Source organism: Podarcis erhardii, assembly GCF_964252035.2.
Source record: "Podarcis erhardii genome assembly, chromosome: 18".
NCBI classification, from domain to species: Eukaryota; Metazoa; Chordata; class Lepidosauria; order Squamata; family Lacertidae; genus Podarcis; species Podarcis erhardii.
Window position 1 is genome coordinate 2,489,071 of NC_138516.1, and position 25,998 is coordinate 2,515,068.

Sequence of the window (25,998 nt, forward strand, 5' to 3'; positions counted from 1 at the left end):
AAATATTCACAACTTGCACTGTAAAACAAACAAACAATTTATTCTGCCATGAATTGCAATGCCTGAATTTGGAAGTCATGTTTTTATTTGTGCTTCGTTCTTTTATGTTGAAAAAACACCTTTTGACAGCCTGTTTGAAGGGACGCGGGTGGCGCTGTGGATAAAACCTCAGCGCCTAGGACTTGCCGATCACATGGTCGGCGGTTCGAATCCCCGCGGTGGGGTGCGCTCCCGTTGTTCGGTCCCAGCGCCTGCCAACCTAGCAGTTCGAAAGCACCTCTGGGTGCAAGTAGATAAATCGGGACCGCTTACCAGCGGGAAGGTAAACGGCATTTCCGTGTGCTGCGCTGGCTCGCCAGATGCAGCTTGTCACGCTGGCCACGTGACCCGGAAGTGTCTGCAGACAGCGCTGGCTCCCGGCCTCTAGAGTGAGATGAGCGCACAACCCTAGAGTCTGGCAAGACTGGCCTGTACGGGCAGGGGTACCTTTACCTTTACCTTTACTTTTGAAGGACTAAAGAGCGTAGTTTTCAATACATTTGTGTAACATCCAGGTATCACATGGTTGTTAGGGTGCCTGATAAGTTGATAACAACCACAATGTAAATAAACCTGATCTAAGTCTGTTCCTTTTTTTTAAGCATCGTTTTTATTACTCTGTTGTGTGAGCTGTGCACCAGAAGTTCTGAGGAGGAAGACTAACTTCAGGGCAGTGCACTGTGCAATACGGTTATAGCAAAGTCTTAATTTGTGGTTCTTGTTGTGGGGAATGGACGAGATTCAGAGTGCAATCCAGTCAATGCCGGAACCCTCTTGTTTGTTCTTTCCAAATGTCAGGTTTGTGCTGGCTGTGGGCAGTGCGGTCTTTGATGCCATGTTCAATGGTGGGATGGCTACAACGTCCTCCGAGATAGAACTACCCGACGTGGAACCGGCTGCTTTCCTTGCTTTGCTGAAGTAAGCCCCCGCTTCCTCAGGAGGAACACAGTTCTCCAAAGAAACACCAGGCAATCGCTCTCCAGGGGCTGGATTCTTCTAATAGCGGAGCGCTTGCTTCCCTTCTGCTTTTTTAAAATTTATTTTTAAAGCCACTAGCTCTCATGGTTATATAGAAATTTTGGGGGAGGATTCTCAAGACGCCAAGCCTTCAGATTCTGTGCAACACCTTAAAGTGGCCTCCTGCCCCACAGCCGGCCTTTGCTTTTCTGTTGAAGTTCTCTTTTCCATCTCCCTCCTTCTTGTAAGTCCTTGAGCAGATTAAACCCTCTTCTCTTACGAGGCAGCAGGGCTGTGCTTCTGAGACCTGGGCAGCCTTAAGAGCCCGGAGATTTGTCTTTAAGTTTGTCCCTTTACCACTGGGCCTGCCTTCGCCAACATGGTGACCTCCAGGCATTGGTTGGGGCTGATGGGAGTTGTAGGGACCCCCAAGGGTCTTCCAGTCTGACCCCCTGCAGTGCAGGAATCTCAACTAAAGCATCCAGGACACATGGCCAGCCAGCCTCTGCTTAAAAATCTCCAAGGAAGGTGAGTCCACCACCTCCCTAGGGAGACCGTTCCACTGTGGAGCAGCTCTTAACATCAGAAAGTTTCTCCTGATGTTGAGTCGGAATCTCCTTTCTTGGTTCTTTGGTTTGGGTCTTCCCCTCCAGAGCAGGAGAAAACAAGCTTGCTCCTTCCTCCAGGTGACAGCCCTGAGCTATTGGAAGATGGCTCGCATCTCTTTTCTCAGTCTCCTCTTTTCCAGACTAAACATGCCCAGCTCTCTCAACCGTGCCTGATGAGAGAAGCTCCCTGATTCATCCCATGGCATCAGCAGCCAGGGGGTGAGGAAAAGACCCTGAGTCTGAAATCCTGGAGAGCTTCCAGTCAGTGTAGACAATACTAAGTTAGACAGAACCAGTCTCCTGACTCGGTATGAGGTAGCTTCCTGCTTTACTAGAGCGGAGATTTTTGTGTGTGAGAGAGTTTTAATGAACATTTCAGCTCCAATGTTTTTGGCTGCAGTCCACAAGGAGTTTGTTTTATTTCATTATTTGTTTATTTCTGCAGTTTGTCGGTCCTCCTTTGTCATGTCGACCTGACCCCCTAGGGCACTTTCCAACAGTTCACTAAGTACAATAAACACCTAAAAACGTAACAGTTGTTAAAAGCAATCCAACTAATAAAACAAGCGTAGACATACAGCATAAAAGCAAATAAGAGTAAGTTACTCCCAGGGGGTGGAGTGTGTGTGTGTGTGTGTGTGTGTGTGTGTGTGTGTTTGTGTAGCTCGTGGAAACCGAGCTTTTAAATAACCCATGGAAAGCCAGACTGAATCAAGTGAATATACTTTTTAAAAACAAACAAAAATTGAAGGTCCAGGTTTGTTTGAGAGGCAGTATGGTGTAGTGGTTAGAGTGCCAAACTCTGTCTGAGGATAGCCAGGTACAAATTGCATTGCACCCTTAGTCACAAAGCTTGCCAGGTGCAGTTTGAGCAAGTCGCTACCTCTCAGGCTAACATTATCCTCACACCCAACCTTGAGAGTTGAAATGGAGGAGGAGGAGTACAGTATTATGCTCTTTGGAAGCAGATATTATTATTATTATTATTATTATTATTATTATTATTATTATTATTACCCCGCCCCTATGGCTGGGACTTCCCAGCCACTCTAGGCAGCTTCCAGCACATACAAAAACATAACAAAACAAGCTATAAATGTTATTTAGCAAGTACTACGCATACCTGCCCTGCCCAGCCTACCATGCTCTCCACTCAGAGATGTCCATCTTTAATTTTTAAAAAGAGGTTTCTAGTCTTCCTTGTGCCTGAAAATTGCAAGAAAGAGGAGGCAGACACCTCCAGGCTTCTGATGGTGTGCTATGACTGGGCTGCTGCTGAGTCAGGTGCAAAATGGAGGACACCCCCCCCCCAACCTCCCATTTATGGGCACGGAGAACCCTTCATACCTAACAGCTAACTTATTCCATGCTAGTGCTGTATCTTAAGTCAAAATCCTTGTTTTTAATTGCAGCAGTGCTTTCTTCCTGCCCTCCTTGCTCTCGCTCCCAGGTTTCTCTATTCTGATGAGGTTCAGATAGGGCCAGAGACCGTGATGACGACCCTTTACACCGCTAAGAAGTATGCCGTCCCCGCGCTCGAAGCCCACTGTGTGGAGTTCCTCAAGAAGAACCTCAGGGCAGATAACGCCTTCATGCTCTTAACGCAGGTATGCTTGCACAGGAGGTTCTGTGCTAGCAGAGGCTGTCGCGAGTGGTGGTCCCAACTGATCTGGAAGGCGTTGGAGAAGGTGGTGTAGGCCGTGCCGGCCAGCCTCAGCTGCCCCCCAGTTCTTTGCTGAGACAATGCCTTTCAAACTCTATGTGGAAAGGTTGCATCATTAGGAACTTCTTAGTTCAGAGAAGATAATGTCAATTATTATTATTTTATTATTTATACCCTGCTCATCTGGCTGGGTTGCCCCAGCCACTCTGGGCAGCTTCAAACACATATGAAAACATAGTAAAACATCAAACATTAAAAACTTCCCAATACAGGGCTGCCTTCAGGTGTCTTTTAAAAATTGTGTAGTTTTTTATCTCCTTGACATCTGATGAGAGGGGCTGTTCCACAGGGTGGGTGCCACCACTGAGAAGGCCCTCTTGCTTGGGTTCCCTGTAACTTCACTTCTCGCAGTGAGAGAACCCCCAGAAGACCCTCAGAGGAGGACCTCAGTGTCTTGGCTGAGTGATGGGGGTAGAGACTACTCTTTCAGGTATACTGGGCCGAGGCTATTTAGGGCTTTAAAGGTCAGCACCAACACTTTGAATAGTGCTTGGAAACGGACTAGGAGGTATTGAAGATCCTTTAGGACCAGAGTTATATGGTCCCGGCGGCCACTCCCAGTCATCAGTCTAGCTGCCGCATTCTGGCTGCTGCCCTCCATAGAGTCCCCCCCCCCCCCACATTTTAATTAACCTTGTATATTTTTATTTCACTTGCTGGCTGATGACTATCTTTCAGGCCAGACTCTTCGATGAGCCCCAGCTGGCAAGCCTTTGCCTGGAAAACATAGATAAGAACACATCTGACGCCATCAACGCAGAAGGCTTCACAGATATTGACCTTGGTGAGTAGTCTACTTTGCAGGCTCAGTGGGGATCGTAGCGTTGGTCGGTTGCTGGATAATTCTCTGTACTGCTTGGGTTCTGGCTTCCTGAAGGGCTGGAATTGAGCCTGTGTGAATAAAGGAAAAGGCAGGGGAAGCTGTACTATTCACAGAGTGCTCCTTGAGCATTTTCAGTTTCATGATATGCATTTTTTTTATTTAAAAAAAACCACGCACACCAACCCCCAAGTTGCTAGTCCCCATAGCTGCAAAGCATGCTGCCAAACAGTTCATGCAAAACCCAGCAGGGAGAAGTAGCAGAATAAGACTTCCAGCAAAGGGGAGGGAGTTCTTGCTGTGCCCCTGGGCAGATGTGCATAATTACAAATCTGATTCCTGCAGATTGGCACAGCAGTTCATGGTTGTTGTGTTGTGTGCTGGTGTGTGTGCATTTGCTGTTTTGGATACAAGCCTTTGAGGGTCCCAAGTTGATCCCAGAAACAACCGATTGAGGCTGTGCCAATTTGCGTCTGAGCTGAAGCGCCCCTTTGGGCTGCCGGTGCGGAAACTCAGCATGATTGAATGCTCCACTGTACAATGTCTTGTTTTAAGATATTCCTGTGCATAGAAAGTTTGTGCATCAAGGGTTTTGGCCTTGCCATATCCCTACACCCAATTTGTATATGTGCATTGTGTGTCTTATTTATTATTTATTTTAAATGCATGCAGGAGCATTTAAGTGTGCAAGTTTGAAGCAAAACGACACGTAAGCCAGGAGACAAGCCTCATTGGTCGGTATTTTGTGTCCCAACTAAGTCGGTCTCTGCGTCAGGCGGCAGAGAGGACATTCTGTCCTTCCGTCTTCCACCAGCCGAATGCCACAATGCCCATTGTCTGGCAGACACAGGATGCTTGCCAACAGAGGTCTCGTTTGTGCTGCTGCATTCCTCCCAAGCCTCGCAGGATGAAAAGGGCGAGTGGGAACAGGGCAGGGCAGCCAACAGTAGCAGCGGTGGCTGGCTTGCCCCATGTGCAGCCTTCCTCCTTCCGTCACGGCGTACCTCTGCATACATGCAGAGACTGATCCGTGCAGATTTGAGCCCTAGTTCTTCATCTGTGGCAGCGATCGTCAGGCTGCTTTGGGGGAAAGTTCTGGTCTTCTTGGCAAGGAGATCAGATTGAGAGAGCCAAGCTCCCCGCTAGAACAGCCGGCCTTTGCTGTGTTGGGAGTGTTGCTGCTGCAACTCTCTGAGCTTCCTGTCCCACTGACCTGGTGATACTTCAGCTTCACCCAACAAGGTGCTTAACTTGTTAGCTCGGGTGTCCCAGGGTGTTGCTGTACTACAACTCCCATTGTCCATAGCCAGCTCAAGGATGGCAGGAATTTTACCCCCAGTGGGGTTTTGGGACTGGTCTGGAGAGTACGTGCTCAGGTCTGAGCACTGAGGTTGACAGGACCTGGCCTTTGCCCTCACGTGAGAGCTGCATTTGCCCCAGAATTCTCTGCGACTCAGAGCAGTTGGCTCAGTTTGTGAAACTTTTCTCAAAGCTGCCTTTCGAAAACCAGTGAACCTCCCAGGTTCCTTCCTTTCCTGGATGAAATGGCAATGAAAACAGCTCCATGCCGTCCCCGTTTGCCCTAATGTGTGGATAAGGGAGCCTGTGACCCTTCAGGGGGTGCCAGCTCCCAGAAGCCCCAGCGTTGTCAGTGGTCGGGATGATGGGAGTTGGAGTCCCGTCAGCATCTTAGATGTTGCAAGAAAGAAATAGCATTCCTTCTGTGTGCAAGAAATGGGAACATGCCTCTTCTCAGATTAGGGATGAGGAACAACCGTGAGCTGGCAGCTGGTGTGGGTGACGGAAATAGCTGCCCAGCAACATTGTGGAGAGCTGTGGCTGCCCCTCTTCCCTGCCCTCAAGCCCTATATCGCCGGGGCCTGCAGCTGACGCCCCACTCTCCTTGCCCGACAGATACACTGGTGGCTGTCCTGGAGAGGGACACCCTTGGTATCCGCGAGGTGCGCCTCTTCAACGCGGTGGTCCGGTGGTCCGAGGCCGAGTGCCAGCGGCAGCAGCTGCAGGTGGTCCCAGAAAACAAGCGGAAAACTCTAGGCAAGGCCCTCTCCCTCATCCGCTTCCCCTTGATGACCATCGAGGAGTTCGCAGCGGGTAAGCGGGGAGCCCTTCTTGAAATCCAGGGGGTCTGGAGACTTAGCAGTTGAAGGTCACAGGACCATAAGCGGCTGCCGTATCCCAAGTCCAGGGTGCCAGCGCCCTGGAGCCCTTTCAAGCCCTGCCCAGGATTGAACATGGGGCTTTCTGTTACTGAAGAGCGGTCCCCTTTTGGACTACTCGAGGGAGTATCATAGCTGAATGAAGTCGCAAGCAGGATTCAAAATGTAAGGGAAAGACGCCGATTGCAATAGAGGAAATAACTGTCGGGTGTAAATGTGTCACATAACGCAGCAGGAAAAAAAAGGGTGGGAACAAAAACATCATGGAGTTAAGGGTTAAGGAAAATAAGTATTGAAGTTGAAGTTTTCTTTTTAATTTAATAAAAAATTAATATTAAAAAAAGCCCAGGACCTTCTGGAAAGCAGGTGCTCTGCTGCAAAATTCTAGGGTCCTTCCCCTAAATGTTAATTAAGATTCTAGTCCTCAGGAACAGAGGTAGCTGCCTTTTGCCGAATCAGACCTTTGGCCCATCTAGCTCAATATTGTCCACACTGACTGACAGTGGCTCTCCAGGGATTTGGGCAGGAAGTCCTTCTCAGGCCTAGCTGGGGGCGCTTTTGGGGACTGAACCTTCTGTACGCAGACAGGGTGCCTGCTCTCTTACTCAGAGCAATGGCTAGTCCGGAGTCGCCCTCTGGATTATTTTACTGGAAGCTGTTTCGGCCTGTTCCCCTTCTCCCCAAGGCTGCTTGCGAATAAACAAAAGCCATTAAACTAAATGTGCAGAGTTACGTGTGCTGCCAGCTCGCGCAGCCCCACAAATGCCTCCTGGGAACAAAGAGGCACTTTTGCCGCTTGCCGTGGAGGGCAAATATCGAGGGGGAAGCCAGGCAGTGATGCGGAGCAGGAAATATTCCACTGCTGCCGCCGTTTCTTCTCCATGGGAAAATTCAGTTTCTGAAAAAACGGATTAGTAACACAATGGAAACTACAGTAGTCAAACTGGTTAGTTTCCATGTTATAATGAACGGCATCTTTTAAAGATCTCTTGCAGGCTTCTCATGAACACCTGGTTGGCTCAGTGTGAGGGCAGGATGCTGAATCAGGTCCCAACTGATTTTGAGGCAGCATCGGGAAGTTTTCCAATTTATTCCCGCCCTCCCCTTGAAAACCCACATCAGTGGGGCTGGCTCTGGAGGGCAGCTTGAGGTGCTGTGACAGAAGGGCTTGGGATGCTTGCAAGAACCAAAGGGTTCACGGGTTGGGCGTAGTGCCCCCTTCTCCTCCCCCCCCTCTCTCCGCCCACCCCCAAATCTCTGGTTGTTGATAGAAGTTCATTGACTGGTTCATCAGCAAAAGTGAAGGGGTTTGTGGCTGGAACATGTAGGAATGTGTAGGACAGTTGGTGTTGATAACTCCCAACGTTGCAGTTTTGATCCCCTCATGGTCCCTTCCAGACCTGCGATTCTGTTGTTCTATTTATTGCATCTACATCCCACATTTTCTCCCAAGAAGCACGTGCTTCTCCCTCCTCCTCATTTAATCCCCACAGGGGATTAGCTGCAAGGGAAGTAAGGCTGAGAAGCAGTTACTGGCCGCAAGGTCACTCTGTGAGCTTCATTGTGATGGTTCAAAGTGGTATAGGTAAAAAGTAAAGGGACCCCTGACCATTAAGTCCAGTCGCGGACGACTCTGGGGTTGTGGCGCTCATCTCGCTTTACTGGCCGAGGGAGCCGGCGTACAGCTTCCGGGTCATGTGGGCAGCAGGACTAAGCCGCTTCTGGCGAACCAGAGCAGCGCATGGAAACGCCGTTTACCTTCCCGCCAGAGCGGTACCTATTTATCTACTTGCACTCTGATGTGCTTTCGAACTGCTAGGTTGGCAGAAGCAGGGACCGAGCAACGGGAGCTCCCCCCGTCGCGGGGATTCGAACTGCCGACCTTCTGATCGGCAAGTCCTAGGCTCCGTGGTTTAACCCACAGCGCCACCCGTGTCCCCAAAGTGGTGTAAGAGTGCTGTAAATGTATATTGTGGATGCAGCACCCGCTGGCTTGGCTCTGACTGGGTATTTTGCCAGCACGCGATGAGGCCTCCTCGGCAGCCATTCTCCAGCCAAACATTCACACACACTGCTTGGGGGCAGAGAATCCGGCCTCTGCAGTCAACTAGCAGCTGTGCTGCCGCCACACCTTTTCCTCCAGAGCAAATATTTGCTGAAGGGCTTTGCGGCCAGAAACTGTTGGCAGCACACAAGAGCTGTGAAGCAACTGCCCCCCCCCCCATTTCGTGGATTTTGGATAAAGTGTGAGAGTGTATGATGTGGGCAGGAGGACGCTGTGCATCATAGAATCACAGAATGGTAGAGCTGGAAGGGACCCCTAAAGGTCATCCAGCCCAGCCCCCTGCAGTGCAGGAATCTCAGCTAAAGCTTCTGGGACAGAGGGCCATGGGCCATTGCTCAGCGGCAGAGCATCTCCAGGTGGGATGGGAATGCCCTCTGTCTGAAACAAAGTTGGAAGGACGTCTAATTCAGGGATGAATAAGGCCAAGGGCCACATGACCTGAGGCACATGACAGTGGTGGGCGGGGCCAGATGCTAGTGCCTGTGCATACTACTAATACTACTACTAAGTTTATATGCCACCCATCTGACTGGGTTCCCCCAGCCATTCTGGGCAGTTTCCAGCAAATTAAAACACAGTGAAACATCACACATTTAAAACTTTTCCTATACAGAGCTGCCTTCAGATGTCTTCTAAAAGTCAGATAGTTGTTTATTTATTTGACATCTGCTGGGAGAGTGTTCCACAGGGCGGGTGCCACCACCGAGAAGGCCCTCTGCCTGGTTCCCTTTAATCTCATTTCTCAGTGAGGGAACTGCCAGAAGACATTCAAGGTGGACTTCAGTGTCTGAGCTGGACGATGGGGGTGGAGACGCTCCTTCTTACCGTTTAGGTAACAGGACCGTTTAGGGCTTTTAAAGCTCAACACCTTCAGTTTCATTAGATGACCCTGATTTCTAGCATTGCAGGAAAAGGAGAGGGTCATTTCTCCTGTCCTTATTTTCTTCATGTCATGTGTCAGCTTTGTAAGCTCTTTCCTAGAAACATGGTAATAATAATAATAATAATAATAATAATAATAATAATAATAATAATAATAATAATAATTTAATAATAATTTGTACCCTGCCCATCTGGCTGGGTTTCCCCAGCCACTCTGGGCAGCTTCCACAGAGACCAAAAATACACTAAAATGTCACACATTAAAAACTTCCCTGAACAGGGCTGCCTTCAGATGTCTTCTAAATGTCCGGTAGTTGTTTATCTCTTTGACATCTGATGAGAGGACGTTCCACAGGGCGGGCACCATCACCAAGAAGGCCCTCTGCCTGGTTCCCTGTAGCTTTGCTTCTCACAATGAGGGAACCGCCAGAAGGCCCTCGGCGCTGGACCTCAGCGTCCGGGCAGAATGATGGGGGTGGAGACGCTCCTTCAGCTGGCGGTGAATTGTAGTTTTGGAGTGGAGAGATATTATTATTATTACTATTATTTGTATATTGCCGTATGCCCGCAGGTCTCAGGGCAGTTATGACTATACTTGGGTTTAGCTCCCCATAGCAATCTGCTCCGTGACCCTGAACAGTTGCCCAGACATGTTCTCCCTCTTCCTCCCTCGGGTAAGAACATCCTAAAGAGTCCTGCAGCTGGATGAGGACAACAAGGGGCCTGCCTCGTCCAGCCTCCTGTTCCCACATTGGCCAAGTAGATGCCTCAAGCAGGATCCGGGTGCAAGAGCAACTCTCCTCTTTTGTGATTCTCAAACCCTGGCATTCGGAGGCATTTACTTCCTCCGACAGTTGGGAGAGAGTATAGATGCAGGAGCTCATAGCCATGAATCGCCTTCTCTGTGAATATGTCTAATCCTCGTTTGAAGTCACCCAAGTTGGTGACTATCCCTGCGCCTTGCAGGAGCAAATCCCACAGTTTAAACTGCACAATTAAACCACAAAATTCCCTTCTGGAGTAACCTTGGCTGGATGTGACTTGGTTGTGACAATTCAATATTTTTACAGGTTTTTTTTTTAAAAAGGTATGGCTTTATGTCTTGCGACTTGCTGTCATCTTAATTGATTATAGTCTAATAATAATAATAATAATAATAATAATAATAATAATAATAATAATTTATTATTATTTGTACCCCGCCCATCTGGCTGGGCCTCCCCAGCCACTCTGGGCGGCTTCCATAGAAACCAAAAATACACTAAAATATCACAGATTAAAAACTTCCCTGAACAGGGCTGCCTTAAGATGTCTTCTGAATGTCAGGTAGTTATTTATCGCTTTGACATCTGATGGGAGGGCGTTCCACAGGGCAGGCGCCACTACCGAGAAGGCCCCCTGCCTGGTTCCCTGTAGCTTTGCTTCTCGCAATGAGGGAACCGCCAGAAGGCCCTCGGCACTGGACCTCAGCATCCGGGCAGAGCAATGGGGGTGGAGACGCTCCTTCAGGTATACTGGGCCGAGGCCGTTTAGGGCTTTAAAGGTCATGATTTGGTGTAATCACTGAAGGTGATTATTTGGTAATAGTTTGAGAGTTAATTTTGCTGCGTAATGTTATATTCCAAATGGATTATCGAACGTTACATTATTCAGTAGAAGCTGTTTATTTTTCATTATGACCTGCTTGCATCGGACGGGGTTGCTAGAAGCTGCGTGAACTTCGTTGTGCATTTTGTTGTTTCTTCGGCTTGTAAATGGCCTCGTGCAATATGGAAAGGCAGCGTACAAATTAAAAGCGAAATGAAATTAAAAGAACGAGGGAGGGACCAAGTAAACAAACCAGTAAACGTGGCATTGAAGCTCACGCTGTCCTTGTTGACGTTTCCTGCTGCCTTTCCCCAGGGCCAGCTCAGTCGGGCATCTTGACCGACCGCGAAGTGGTCAGCCTGTTCCTGCACTTCACCGTCAACCCCAAGCCGCGGGTGGAGTTCATCGACCGCCCCCGCTGCTGCCTGCGTGGGAAGGAGTGCAGCATCAACCGCTTCCAGCAGGTGGAGAGCCGCTGGGGGTACAGTGGGACCAGCGACCGGATCAGGTGGGACCTGGGGCCCTGACGCCACTCGCCTGCTTGTCCAGCTGGGTTGGGAGAGAGGCTTCTGGAGCAGGCACCGGGGTTCCCCAGATCCTGGCGCCTTCCAGGCATTGCCAGACTACGACTCCCAGCAGTCAAGCGTAATGGGAGGCAGGAGTCCAATGTCTGGAGCATCTGAAGTTCTCCATCCCGGATTTAAAAAAGCAGCATTTCCCTTAAGGTCCATAAATAGCAACACCCTAGAGGTCCTGGGCCCTAAGAAAGTCAGATTAGCCTCAACCAGAGCCCAGGGCCTTTTCAACACTGGCCCCGGCCTGGTGGAACGCTCTGTCTCATGAGACAGAGGCCCTGCAGGATCTGATTTCTTTCCGCAGGGCCTGTAAGACAGAGCTGTTCCGCCTGGCCTTTGGCTTGGAATCAACTTGATCCCCTTCCCCTCTTTCCTTTCTCTTTCTATGATGAAACTCCTATTTGGGGACTTCCCTGGCTTTTTTCTGGCCCATGTAGGACCAGTCTGGATAGTTGGCCTTGGTGAAGACTTGATGTTTTCATCCCCCCAAAAGTTTTTGATTTGAATTCTTCCTGTAATGAGGCTACATTTTAATGTTTAATCTCGTTTCTAAGTTGTATTTCAATCAATTGTTTTTATACCGGTGTTAGCCACCCTCGCTGGGGAGGGCGGGGCATAAATAAAAGTTAACAACAACAACAACAACAACAACAACAACAACAACAACAACAACAACAACAATAATAATGCTGCAGGCAAGAGGTGAAAGAGCACCTCTCCTGAGAACAGGGAATGCATCTTAGACCAGGGGAGGGGAAACCTATCACCCTCAAGACAGTGTTCGAAATTTGTGAGGTGCCCGGCACACTTTGCACCTGGATATCGGCCATTTGCAACCAAGTGAAGATGCCTGGGCACTAGGATGGCTCCTGACATCTCCACCATCCGGGGATCCTTGGATCAGGACCTGTTTTCACACACTAAGGCTCCATCCTGTAGAATTCTATTGGTTATATTTTATCCGCCCAATTGGAATGAATTTCAGCAACCAAAATGCATTTTTCTGTGCATCCTAAGCAGGAGCAGGGAACAGCGTTATAGCAAATTGTTGTCACTTGTCTTTGCTTCCCGCCCCCTGCCCTGCTCACAGTTGTGAATAATATCCCCACATTTATGAATGGTCCATGTCACCATTAGGAAAAAGAGGTCGGAATAGGCCAATATATATGTGGGCTGTCTCTGGGTCAAGGGACTTTTCTTCTTTCAGTTCCCAAAGTTTTTAAGCCAGCTCAAGGCATCCGAACCAGCCAGATGTTTAACTGAGAATCCACAGTCAGTCCCTCATTTTAAAAACAAGACTTTATAGCTGTCTTGCTCAAAAATGGCAACTAGACATTCCATTTTGGCAACTGTAACCTTGATTGGGGGACGCGGGTGGCGCTGTGGGTAAAACCTCAGCACCTAGGACTTGCTGATCGCATGGTCGGCGGTTCGAATCCCCGCGGCAGGGTGAGCTCCCGTCGTTCGGTCCCAGCTCCTGCCCACCTAGCAGTTCGAAAGCACCCTTAAGTGCAAGTAGATAAATAGGGACCGCTTTATAGCGGGAAGGTAAACGGCGTTTCCGTGTGCGGCACTGGTGCTGGCTCGCCAGTTGCAGCTTCATCACGCTGGCCACGTGACCCGGAAGTGTCTTCGGACAGCGCTGGCTCCCGGCCTCTTGAGCGAGATGAGCGTGCAACCCTAGAGTCGGACACGACTGGCCCGTATGGTCAGGGGTACCTTTACCTTTACCTAACCTTGATTTAAGGAGCCTTTTGGCACCCAGCTTATATATCTGAGTTTCTAACACTGCCTCCATGAGTTGCTGGTTCCTCCTTGCGTTGGCCCCCGGCCACCTGGGCTGCTGTGTCAGGGATGCTGCAAGCAGGAGTCTGGTATCATCTGCGAGACCCCCAAGCCCCACCCCCCCAGAGCAACCTTCGCTTGCCTGTATCCAGCAGGATTCTTCTGTGCTTGATCTTCTGTATTTTCCCTCTCCAACCCTCCAGGTTCTCTGTCAACAAAAGGATATTTATCGTCGGATTCGGGTTGTACGGATCCATCCACGGCCCAACAGATTATCAAGTAAATATACAGGTAGAGAACTCTCCAGGTTTTGACTTGGGGCAGGGGCGGGCAATTTGGGGCAAGGACAAAGATCCGTGAAAAGGGCCAGGCAGGTGTACAGATAAAAGGGGGATCTGCTGAGAAAGAGAGGAAGGGAGAGGGGCATAACTGACTCCCATCTGCTTTTCCGTCCTCCCACCAACCGATGGTTGTTGAGGAAATGTGGTACCCAGGGATGGAAGGCAGTGGAGGGAAGTTTTCCCACAAATACTTTTTAGATGCTTGTTTTTGAAGAAAAGTGGGGCATCCAGTGGCTGAGTGGAAGATCCCATAGTAAAGGAAAAAACCCAGAAAATCCAGGGTGGATTGACTTTTATTTTTAAAAGTATTTCATGTTGTTAAAAACAACCGTGTGTGTCTGAGCACATACTGCGGAGCAGACAGCATTGGCGAGATCAGTGTTTCCAAAGTGTGGGTCTCCAGCTGCTTTTGGACTAAAACTCCCATCCTCCCTACCTAGCAGGATCCATGGTCAGGGATGATGGGAATCGTAGTCCCAAAACAGCTGGAGGGCCAAGTTTGGGAAGCCCAGGGCTAGGTGGACTCGGAGTTCTGGTTCCGTAGGCCAGGGAGAGGAGTTTACATCTTCATTTGCAGAGGTGTCGTGAGTTTAAAAGGTTTCCCTTTCTTTCTCTTTTTCCCTTTCTCTCCCTCCACTGCCTGCCCCCAGATTATTCACACTGACAGCAACACAATCCTGGGCCAGAATGACACCGGCTTCAGCTGCGATGGGTCTTCCAACACTTTCCGGGTCATGTTTAAAGAGCCCGTTGAGATCTTGCCCACTGTCAGCTACACAGCCTGTGCCACCTTGAAGGTAACTCTGGAGGGGGGGAGCTTTTTCTGTCCTTCAGGGAGAGTGTGCAAACATTCCCGGTCCTTTTATATTTGGTTCTGAAGACATGCTTTGTCCTGGCTTGGGAAGGTGTGTAGGAGGGGGACCGCCACAGTCCACTAGTTTTGTGGCTCACTAGCTGCCTGTTCCTTTTATTATTTTATTTAAAAATTCCATTTATTATTCCATTTATATCCACATCTTTTGTACAACAAGTCTCTCCATTTTATCCTCACAACAAACCCGCAAGGTAGGTTTGGCTGAGAGACGGTGACTAGCCCCAAATCACCCATTTCTGTGGTTTTGTTCTTGTTTTCGTAGTCTTGGGCGAGTAGAATGGCAAGTGGGCTCCTAACGGTGTTAGAAACTCGAATATATAAGCCAATCGCCAAAGGGTACCTTAAACTGAGGTATGTCTAGGTGCCTATCCCCCTCCCCCGATGGTGTTTGTATAGTGCTAATAGTTGTTTTCATTTCTATACCGCTTTATATTGTAAAGTAAAAATCCCAAAGCGGTTGACAACACATTAAAGCATCAAATAAAACATTCCAGAATAAAACAAATTCAAATTTCAAGGAAAATCTTTCAGATCCCTCTCTCAGGGACATTTGGCTTTCCCTCTATTTATTTACCTACTTCATTTATAGAGCTTCCCCCTAGCAGAAGGGCTCTAGGAAGGCAGGGTGGTGTAGTGGTTAGAGTGTCAGACCTGGGAGACCAGGGTTCAAATCACCACTCAGTCATGAAGCTCACCCTGGAGTCAGTCCCAGCCCCTTAGCCCACCTCACAGGGTCGTTGTAGGGATTAACTGGGGGTGGGGGGGTTGAAGCATGTCATCCCTGGAGGAAAAGGTGGGAGATAAATGCAGCCGATAAGCTCTTCTTCTGACCTGCTTAAGGAAGCTGGAGGGGCAGCCAGGTGGAGATGTCGGTAGCCCACATGGTGCCCCGAGATCTCCGTAGGGTCGCAATTGGACTTGCGCCAGTCGCAAAACGGGCCTGGTGCCTGGGTAATTTCTAACAGTGGTTCCTAAATGTTCCCAACATGGACCACCCACCCTTTACGGCTAGTTGACTGTTCAGCCCCAACATCAGACACTGGTCTCTCTTGTGTGTGGGGGGGGGGGGGTCGCCAGCCTTGTAATTGCTCAGGTCAAAATCGCAGCTGTGGAGCTCACTAACCTAAACGGCCTTGGTCCAGTATACCTGAAGGAGCATCTCCACCTCCATCGTTCAGCCTGGACACTAAGGTCCAGCGCCGAGGGCCTTCTGGCGGTTCCCTCGCTGCGAGAAGCCAAGTTACAGGGAACCAGGCAGAGGGCCTTCTCGGTAGTGGCGCCCGCCCTATGGAACGCCCTCCCATCAGATGTAAAAGGGAAAAATAACTACCAAACTTTTAGAAGACATCTGAAGGCAGCCCTGTTTAGGGAAGCTTTTATGTTTAATAGGTTATTGTATTTTAGTGTTTTGTTGGAAGCCCCCTAGAGTGGCTGGGGAAACCCAGCCGGGCGGGCGGGGTATAAATAATAAATTATTATTATTATTATTATTATTATTATTATTATTATTATTATTATTATTATTACCTCAGCTTTGGGGGGCTTTAAAAAGAGGATTGGACAGATTTGTGGCAAAGAAATCTATCGATGACCTCGGAAAATGCCTCCGAAAACCCCAAGAGGGGAGAGTTGCTCTTGTGCTTTGAGTCCTGTGTGAGGGTTTCCCCCGGGGGCCTCTGGTCGGCCACTGAGAGCAGGATGCTGGCCTGGGGCCTGACTGCAAGACTGCGTACATGCTCTCTCCCTTTTCTCTCCCAGGGCCCCGATTCCCATTACGGCACCAAAGGGCTCCGCAAAGTGATCCACGAGTCGCCGACGACGGGCGCCAAGACCTGCTTCACCTTCTGCTACGCTGCCGGCAACAACAACGGCACGTCCGTGGAGGACGGACAGATCCCAGAGATCATCTTCTACACATAGAGGCCGCCACGGGGGGATAGCTCGCTGCCGGGCGGACGGCCATGCGCTGCTCCCCCTCCTCCCACCTCATCTCTCCCCCTCCATGCACACCCCTTGCGTGTCCTTCCCAGCTGAAACCGCAGGCCGTCCTCCGCCATGCTGGCAGGAGGGCTGCTAGCCGGGGCTGGGGGCCCAGCGGGGCTGACACCGGGAGCCCACTGACGGGACGATTCGCTGGCCTGAGTTGGGCCGGGACGGCGGCTAGCAGTTCCTTCTGCCCATGCCGGCAGCTCGGCTCTACCATTGCATCGTGAACGTAGCTGCTTCTACATCCAGCTGTTGCAGTGGGGAGGCGGGGGCAGACTCGCTCTTGCGGATGGACAATCCCTGCCAAAGGAAGCCCCCCTCTGTGCCAGGATCAGGCCGGACAGGGGGATGCGGCAGGGCAAGGAGGAACTGTGTTTCTGACGGCTTGTCAGCTGGCAAGGCTTGACCCAGAACGCCCTTTTTGCAGGACCCTGGCCAGCCCAGGCTGCTCCTGCCCTCGCTGGACAACTACCTTATCGTGTCACGGGACAGATTTTTTGGGGAGGGACTCGTCCCTGAACGCGAGGCAGTGAGGGTGATTCGCAGCCACAAAAAAACTTGCCTTGTTTGAAGAGTATCGGGAGTGGCTGAAGTCCCTGGACTCTGATTGTCAATATGTTGCTTGCTGCTAATAATAATAATAATATAGTGCAACTCAACAATGCATTTTACTCTTCTACAGTCTCCTTTTGAGTCTGGTTCCCATTCACAAGCTGGTGTCGTGATTGATTTGCTCGTTTGGGGGTTGGTTTTCGAGCTGGGAGATGTCTCGCTAGGGCTACGATGAGCTGCGTTTCCCGAAAACCCAGCAGCCAAACAGAGGTTTAAGAATCCCCACCTCTAGAAAACCCTGGCGTCTTGGCATCAAATCTGCTCGTTGCTCTCACAGCACTCAAAGCACAAGAGCAACCTGGCATCTTGACAGAAATGCACCAAACCTAGAAGGCTTTTGTGCTAAAGGTGGGATCTCCACCAGTACTGATTGGACAGTTTGTTTGCCCATTCCGCCGCCCCCCCCCCCCGCCGTGAAATCTCCTGCCTGTGTAAACCTTTAAGCAACTAACTTGCCTTGGGTATGCAGCTGTCATCACCTGAATCCTAGCTGTGCTTGAAAGCTGGCGCTGCTGAGCTTTTTTAAAAAAAATAAATGCAAAAAGTTTCTTTGTGGTAGAGCACCCAGTGCAAGTCCCTAGGTTTGTTACCTGCACTTGTGAGCCTCAATATGGCCAGTATGGATAATGGAGCCATTCCTCAGCTACCAGCTTCTCATCGGTGCAAAAGCCTTTGTGTGTCTCTGGCTTCTTCCGAAGAGTGCGCTAGTGCATGTTGTTGCAGAAGTGGCGCATCAGTTTTGGAGGGGCTTTCGACTGCCTCTCTCCATTTGCTCTCCACCCCCACCCCCCTTTTTGAGCTGTGTACATAGACGCCCCCCCCAGTCTGTATATAGAGATCACTGAACAGGTTCTAAACACAGCTGCTGACTTTTTGGGTGGCTGAGTAGCTTAAATTTAACTACCGTTGCAGGCCCCCCCCCCCAAATTGGAATCTCACTAATGCGCCCTTCTTGGTTATAGGATGTTTTTGGGATGGTGGTGGTTTGTTCACACCAGTCGAAGGCAGAATCCTGTCCAGTCGATAGTTCTTGGGCCCTGGTGCGAATCCTGCCCTTCACAAACTCGCTTGCCCACCATGCCTAGCCCCCAACCTCTTGGAAGGTCTGACGCGCCTGGAAATTTGCTCATGTTAATTATGACAGAAATCTAATGAATGTATCAGATGTGCTATATATACATATTATATATATATATATATATATAATTTTCAGTGTTCACCCTGGTTTCTCTCTTTCTGATTTGTAAATAGGAAAATCCAATAAAAGGCAGGTTGTCTTTCAGCAAGGGATTCTTTGTGATTCAAAGGGAGAAAGGAAGGGGCGGTATGCACACATACTGCAAAAGCAGGGAAATTTTAAAACGGCGGAGGGTGATTCTTTCGCAGACCAGGCCTGGTCCTTTGCGTATCAATAGGGAGAGGGAAACTACATTCTGAATAGTTTGCCTTCATCGCCTGCCACATATTTTGGACTACCAATGTCTGCACCCAGCTCAGCGACTTAATAACTTCTTCTCCAGTACTTGGGTTTCGCCAGTGCGGCTCTAAAGGTAGGTCAGTTGCATTTCCTGGCAAGCGACTGAAGACGTGTCCATTTCTTTTTTTAAGAAAGGAAACCTCAGCCTCCTAAGCCAGGTGGGCAGGGTATAAATAATGAAATGATTGTTTTAAAAAGGTATTTTTTTGCTGCATGATTTGGCTTTGTCCTGTGAGCTGGGAAGTGTGATCACATGAGCACAGTTACAGATAGGTAGCCGTGTTGGTCTGCCCATAGTCAAAACAAAAAAAATTCCTTCCAGTAGCACCTTAAAGACCAATTAAGTTAGTTCTTGGTATGAGCTTTCGTGTGCATGCACACTTCTTCAGATGAGCACAGGCACTCTTGCCACCCTGGAAGCAAAATAATGGTGCCTGCACATCTTGGTTGGCCGGGGCTCAAGGTGCACTGCTCCCTGTCTTGATAGCCCTTAAAAACATGAGGAATCGACTGTAAAACGAAGAGATGAAAATGGTGTTTACGGAAAAATTGGAGGCCTTTTTGGGACTATCTCAAAAGTAGTATAGCAACAAAACCACGAGGATTCGAGGGAGCAGCGGGGGGGGGGATGACAAGACGTGGGTTAGTAACAAAAATGTAAGTGAATTGTACGTAAATTTGCAAAAATGTAAGTGAATTGTACGTAAATTTGCTACCTTTGAAAAACCTTAATAAAAATTCATATATTTTAAGAAGCCATGGGACTGCTCCCAGTTGAGTAGATCAACTGGGGCCTAGGTGGGAGAAGAGAAACGTTCCTTCTGGCAATAAATGAGGGTGAGGGGGAAAGGAGTTTCACAGCAGCACCTCACTTTCAGCATCGACTGCAAAGGAAATCCACTTTGCTGGGTGTAAATGTCCAAAGTGGGCAAGCTTCAAGCTTGCAGGAACTAATCTTTGGCTTTTTAAAAAATCAAAACACAGGTCTACCAACCAGCTTTTATGAACGTACAAGGTACACCAGGATCAATGGCCTCTCAGATACTTTAACAGCCAAGGAGCATTTCAGCCTTCACAAAAGTACCCAGATTTTTGCCCTGTCTGAAAGCATGTGTTGGAAAACCTGGTGCAATAATCCTCCCCCCTTTTTCTGCAATTGGAGTTCTCTTGGATGTTACTGGACCCCCAACTTCCTGGCCAAAGGGAAGCAGCGATGGCAGCATGATGAGCCCACCCATTCCTCTTGCAAGCAGCTCAGACGTCGTGTGCTTTGCTGGCGCACCTCCACACGCAAGCACAGTCTACCTTGGATTGCCACCAAGTGCAAGACTGGTTCATGCACAGTGCTTGTGGGGTTTCTATTTGGGAGGAGGGTTGTGGTTCAGTGCTTAGGAGCAAACACAAGATCCCAGCTTCAGTTTCCAGGCAAGGCTCGGAGAGACCTGAAACCTTTGTTGCTGCCGATCAGTGTCGACAATACTGAACTAGCTGGACCAATGCTGCAACTCTTTGTTCCTGCTAAATCAGCCCTAGATTCATCAGGACCAGCATGGCTAGGAATGTCTGCTGCCTGAAACCCCAAATAGTGTGGTCTTCCAGGTCCTGGTATGACACGGTAAACCAGGGTTTTCCCAAACTTGGGTCTTTCGCGGCTTTTGGACTACAATTCCCATTATCCCTGACTTGCTAGCTATGGATGATGGGAGTTGTAGTCTTAACAGCAGCTGGAGACCCAAGTTTGGGAAAGTGCTCTAACCTACACTATACCCTGGACTATAGGAACTTTCAGAAACAAAACATTAGAGTACCACACCCTCCAAAACCCAAAGAAACATCTTTGCAGAATTTATTTTTCAAGTTTTTTTTTTAATTTTTTTGTTTTTCAGGTGTTTTTTTTTCTCCTTGTTTTTTGAATTTTTTTAATTTAAAAAAAAAAAAAAAGCCCCTAAACCTCTATGGCTTTCAAAGAAGCTTCAGAGAAACTTTTATATGCCATCTACCTGTGTACATTTTTGTTTTGCTTAAAGCAGTTAACTAAAAACTGACAATGGAAAAGTGTCTCTCGCTGCCTCGAGTTTTTGGGACTGCATCGTCAACAGATCACGTCTCTGTGCAGACTCAAATTGATCACCCCCCCCGTCCCCATTTTCTTAAGCAAACAAAAAAAAAAAAAGCAATTTTATTTTCTAAAACAAAACCAAACAAACCACCATTGCTGGGTCTGCAAGATTCATTTTGATGCAAGCTTCTGACAATCTGGGCCCAAACGGCAAAAAACACACCTTGATGTCGACCTCTGCCAAGGTAAATCTTTTCAAAGTCTGCCCTTTTTCAAAACCAGAATAATCCACATTGCAACTGGTAATCCAAGCACACTCACATGCACTCTTTTTACATAAACATTTTAATTTTAATTTCTCTTTTACACCCTTCCTGGGACTGGAACTACATTACCACCCCCCCCTGGCATATCATTTAAGGCTGAATTTTTAAATTCCCTCCCCTCTTCTGCACTGTTTGGGGAACAAGCTCAAACATTGCACATATCTAAGGAACCCTATTTTTAGTGAAAGTCGCCAGAATTGGGGATTATAATTTTTTCCTGCCCTTTACCTTAACGCCTCCTCCCATCTTTCCATTCCAATGCCCCTTCCCCCCAAAAAACCCCCACACACCCCTCTTTTGAGGCACTTATAAACCTAAGACCAGGTAGAGCAAGACAATAATCTGAATTATTTTTTTTAGTTCTTTCTCCTCCCCACACCTTGCCTCTTCTCCAAGTAGCCGTAAAAGAAATCAGCCATAAAAGAAAAAAAGGGGGCACCCCCCCAAAAAAACCCCATCTTTAAAAGCACACACAACTGAAAACTTAATTTCGGCTTTTTTGCAAGGGGTCCGATGTAGAGAGAGGCATGGAGGGTGGTCAGGGTGGGCCTTGCATTCTGGCACTAACTCCCTCCAACGCAACTTGGGGTCGGCCGGGGGGGGGGGGTCCTGCTGTCCAGGAACGAGAAGGACTAGAAACTTGGATCCCACTGTTAACCAATTTGACTCTAGCACAATCAAGTGAACAAGACGAGGGCAAGCATACACAGCTTTGGTGGGTATTTTTTTTCTGGGGGGGGGGGACAGGTAGTGGGAACCGAAGCAACGGGGGGGGGGTATTACTAGTGAGGAGGTGCGGCAGTTTTAAGACACGTAGAATTTGGGCGACGTGGGTGCCATTTAGTGCAAGAGACCAAAGACCCCCCCCCCAAAAAAACTTCCCTGCCCGTCTAATCACAGCCCACCCCCCATAGCCAACCATAGCCTGACATTAACAAGTGTCGTGATTACAACATTTCTAAGTGGGGGGGGGGGACAACGACAGGCTTTTTATTTTATTTTAAAGGAAACAGAACATGCTACTCTGGAATAGGTGCAAGGGAAGGCAGTGCCCTCCCCTTCTTCTCTGTATAAAAATATATTTGTCTATAAAGAAGCAGCAAGGCTTCTCAGTCCTTGTTTGGAAGCAACGGACCCCCCCCCCCCCAAGTGTGCCCGGGAACTTTGCAGGACCTAGAAAGGTGGTTGTTGGGATCCGGTTGGCTGGAAGAGAGGGGGCCACAAACAAGCCTTCGCCAAGGTGTGGTCCTAACTGGGAGCATCATTGCTGGGATTTAAAGATGGCCAAGAAACCCAGAAGGAAAGGGGGGCCGCTCCCTACTGCCCCAAAAGAACCCCCCAAGGAAGAAATCTGCTTCTACCCATTTCCTGGCTCCCTGCAGCAAAATGCAGAAGATTTAAAACTGCAGCGGAAAGCCGGACTTCTCAAGACAACATCCCGTAGCTGAGCATTTTAGCAGAAACTGTCATTTGTCACTGTGAGTGTCTGATCTGTATTTTTTTTGGGGGGGGGGGAGAGACACAAAAACAACAGGGTGGATTGTCCTCACATGAATTTGTTCAGCCAAAGTTTCCTTTTCACCCCCTCCCAAGGAGCTTTCGCCACAGATCTGTTCCAGTTGGAAGTTTTAGGGGGCTAGGCTTGACCCCTGCAGATCAGATTTCGATTTTTGGCTTTGGCCACCCCAAACCCTCTCCATTCTGAACTCCCCCCACCCAAAAAAAAAATTCTCATAGCAACGGAAGTCGTTTGGGGGGTTCATCTTGGCCAGCAGCTGTTCCTGAGATCCAAGGCCCCCCTCCACCCCCAGCGAGTCAGTGGGTCTTTTTTTTAATTAAAGGAGAATCTAGCTTTCCTCAAAACGAACCCCAAAGAATTCTCTAAAGCCCGGTTAATTCCAAGACACAGGTGCTCCTTGTATTGCTACCCAAAAAAAGTGCATTGAGAAATGAAGATTCGGTAGTGTAAACGAGCCGCTTTCCTCCCCAGGCGCGAAACCCCACTCTGCCCCCCCCCCAGCCACGCTCAAGACGGGGAGGGCACCCCAGGGACTTCCCTCTGTCTCCCCAAAAGGACTTGGCCACAACTAAATCGGCAGGGGTTGCGGGGAGAAACTTAAGAGAGTTGCGAGGGGGGGGCACAAATCTAAAACAAGATACTTTATGAAATAAAAAAAATATGATGCAAAGTTTGCATTGCTACAAAAACAGAGGGAAGGAGGGGGAGAAAGAAAATAAGGAGACTGTCCCACAAACGCAACGACTAAGATGCAATTTTTAAATTAAGTTAAAGAGACAAAGAAACAGCAAAAGGGGGGGGGAGGAGGGATGGGGAGGGAATATTAGCTGCAGCTGACATTCCCAGCATCGTCCCAGCAAATCTTCTGCAAAGAACTGATTCCCGGGGTTCTTTTTTTGCTTCCAAAAAAATAATTCCGTGAAACCAAGGTGAGGAAGCGGGGAGAGAAGAGCCCAGACAAGTGTGGGTTTTTTTCCCCTTGGAGGGGGGCAGCTGCATAAATAGTTAATGCTTTTTTCTCTTTGCAAAACCAAGGAGGGCGCGGGCACTTCCAAAGAAAGTTCAGCGACGTGCTTCTTCTTCCTCCTCCTGCCGGTTCCGCTTCCCTCTGTTGCTGTGTCTCTTGGAGGAAGGGAAAATAAAATAAAAGATATATATATATATATTCAGGCTGAGAGTGGGGGAGAAGCTTCCCCTCCTCTCCCCGGGTGAGCCTGCGAGTGGAGTCAAAGGCGGCTTGTACGCCACACGGACCCCTTGCGACTCTGGAGCAGGCGGAGGGGATCAGGCCCGTCCTCTCCCATCCGACCAAAGGATCAAGATCCATTATCCACAGACAGGAAGTGAAAAGGAAGAGGGGCGGAGGGTGAAAACGTAGTCCCGAGGGGACGCCGGCCTCGGCCAAAGCGGGGAAGGGCAGCACGTCACTTGTGGCGCTGGGTGGTTTTCCTCTTCCGCCTCTTGAAGAAACAGCAGCACCTGAGAATCGAGGAGAGGAGGGCGTTAGGAGCCTTGCAGGCGGATCAGGCCCAAGCGGCGCACCTCGAACGGGGCCTGAGCACAAGAGCAAAACTCTCCTGCCGCTTCCAGAAAGAGGCCCCCAGGGAGGCAAAATCACTTGCGGAATCAGAGAACGGCAGAATTCGAAGAGTCCTCTCCACCCCAGGGTCATCTAGTCCAACCCGCTGCAATGCAGGGGTGCAAAGCAGGGCCAGGACTTGGGGGCTGGATTTGGGCGCCGGACCTGAACTTCCTCCTCCAGGCCAAGCGAGACTCTGGGTCCCCCCCCCCCACGCAAGAAGACTTGAATTACTCACTTAGTGTCATCAGCCACCTCGACCTCGGCGGGGGCGGTGATGGGGGCATTTGAGTGGCCGGCAGTGGGGTCATCTGTGTTCAGCTCCCCGTTGGTCGAACTCATGACCTGAGGAGGAAGGAAGAGGAGGCAGGTGAGGTGGGGAAAAGAGACTGGGAAAAGCCCAGTGTTTGCACCCCTCTGCCTCTGGGGTTTTGCACAGAAATGCAGAGGTCAGGGTGGCCCCAAGACAGGACTCCCCCAAACGCAGTGTGTGACATTGAGCCTGGCATTTGGAGCCGAATCCCTTCAGGTGAAAAGCAAATAATAATAATAATAATAATAATAATAATAATAATAATAATAATAATAATTTATTTATACCCCGCCCATCTGGCTGGGTTTCTCCAGCCACTTTGGGCGGCCTCCAACGGAATATTAAAATACAATAACCTATTAAAATTTTAAAGCTTCCCTAAACAGGTCTGCCTTCAGATGTCTTCTAAAAGTCTGGTAGTTGTTTTTCTCTTTGACATCTGGTGGGAGGGCGTTCCACAGGGCGGGCGCCACTACCGAGAAGGCCCTCTGCCTGGTTCCCTGTAACTTGGCTTCTCGCAGGGAGGGAACCGCCAGAAGGCCCTCGGAGCTGGACCTCAGTGTCCGGGCAGAACGATGGGGGTGGAGACGCTCCTTCAGGTATACTGGACTGAGGCCATTTAGGGCTTTAAAGGTCAGCACCAACACTTTGAATTGTGCTCGGAAACGTACTGGGAGCCAATGTAGGTCTTTCAAGACCGGTGTTATATGGTCTCGGTGGCCGCTCCCAGTCACCAGTCTAGCTGCCGCATTCTGGATTAGTTGTAGTTTCCGAGTCACCTTCAAAGGTAGCCGCACGTAGAGCGCATTGCAGTAGTCCAAGCGGGAGATAACCAGAGCATGCACCACTCTGGCGAGACAGTCTGCGGGCAGGGAGGGTCTCATCCTGCGTACCAGGTGGAGCTGGTAGACAGCTGCCCTGGACACAGAATTGACCTGCGCCTCCATGGACAGCTGTGAGTCCAAAATGACTCCCAGGCTGCGCACCTGGTCCTTCGGGGGCACAGTTGCCCCATTCAGGACCAGGGAGTCCCCCACACCCGCCTGCCCCCTGTCCCCCCAAAACAGTACTTCTGTCTTGTCAGGATTCAAAGCAAAGAATTCAAGGGCCGATGCTGAGCTCTCTTTGGTTTGGAGATGAGCAGCGACCTGATTTGAGTAGAAACGTGGGGTGCAGAGTCAAAAGGTCCAAAGACATTTTCCACCAAAGCAATCGCACAAGGTTTCGAAACCGCTTGCACTGCAAGCCACAGGCTTTGGCTACTCCCTGCAAACCGTGAATCGGGGGAAGAAATCAGGAGTCGCTTTGATACCTGGTGCGAGGAGAGCAATCTTGCTGCCCTAGAATCTACCGTTTGCAAGCCAAGCCAGGGTTTCTGATTGCTGGGGGGGGCAGGAGAGTGGCCGCTCTGCACAGACCCTGGTTCATGTTGAGCCAGGCTGGGCAGATTTGAGGGTAAACCATACGTGGAACGAATCTGCCCCTGCGGCTTGATGGAGGTGGAAACAGTCTCTCACGTCTTGTTACACTGCCGTTTCTACGGGGATATACGCTCGGTATTTATCACTCCTGTTATACAAAAATCTCCAAATGGGTCCGAAACTTCAATGTCTAAAACTCCTGGTTGAGGACAAGGATCTAGAGATCACGCTCAGGGTCGCCAAATTCTGTGCGACTGCCATAAAACTTAGGGA

At 49.4% G+C, this 25,998-nt stretch overlaps 2 protein-coding genes and 1 long non-coding RNA gene across 7 annotated transcripts in view; 2 read left to right on the forward strand and 1 right to left on the reverse strand.

Annotated features, from left to right (window-relative positions):
- BTBD2 (BTB domain containing 2) overlaps positions 1 to 18,313 on the forward strand; it is a 28,087-nt gene extending 9,774 nt beyond the window's left edge. For 2 of the 4 annotated variants that reach the window (XM_081846242.1, XM_081846239.1), the window contains exons 2-10: positions 838 to 957; positions 3,055 to 3,211; positions 4,006 to 4,111; positions 6,062 to 6,259; positions 11,174 to 11,366; positions 13,422 to 13,509; positions 14,210 to 14,356; positions 16,192 to 17,274; positions 17,326 to 18,313. In XM_081846242.1, coding sequence (XP_081702368.1) covers positions 838 to 957; positions 3,055 to 3,211; positions 4,006 to 4,111; positions 6,062 to 6,259; positions 11,174 to 11,366; positions 13,422 to 13,509; positions 14,210 to 14,356; positions 16,192 to 16,353 — 1,171 coding nt within the window. In that variant the 3' untranslated portion in view covers positions 16,354 to 17,274; positions 17,326 to 18,313. Of the gene's footprint in view, positions 1 to 837; positions 958 to 3,054; positions 3,212 to 4,005; positions 4,112 to 6,061; positions 6,260 to 11,173; positions 11,367 to 13,421; positions 13,510 to 14,209; positions 14,357 to 14,695; positions 14,785 to 16,191; positions 17,275 to 17,325 lie in introns of all 4 variants that reach the window. The other 2 variants (XM_081846241.1, XM_081846240.1) reach the window with 2 other exon arrangements.
- Positions 9,249 to 10,348, forward strand: LOC309332802. The gene is made up of 2 exons (XR_014152335.1): positions 9,249 to 9,377; positions 9,765 to 10,348. It is a non-coding gene; the product is annotated as an uncharacterized lncRNA (long non-coding RNA).
- Positions 18,314 to 20,466: 2,153 nt separating the features above from the next.
- Positions 20,467 to 25,998, reverse strand: part of CSNK1G2 (casein kinase 1 gamma 2) — a 33,301-nt gene continuing 27,769 nt past the window's right edge. For both annotated transcript variants that reach the window (XM_081846302.1, XM_081846301.1), the window contains 2 exons: positions 24,230 to 24,336; positions 20,467 to 23,891 (listed from right to left, as the gene is read on the reverse strand). In XM_081846302.1, coding sequence (XP_081702428.1) covers positions 23,837 to 23,891; positions 24,230 to 24,336 — 162 coding nt within the window. In that variant the 3' untranslated portion in view covers positions 20,467 to 23,836. The remainder of the gene's footprint in view (positions 23,892 to 24,229; positions 24,337 to 25,998) is intronic.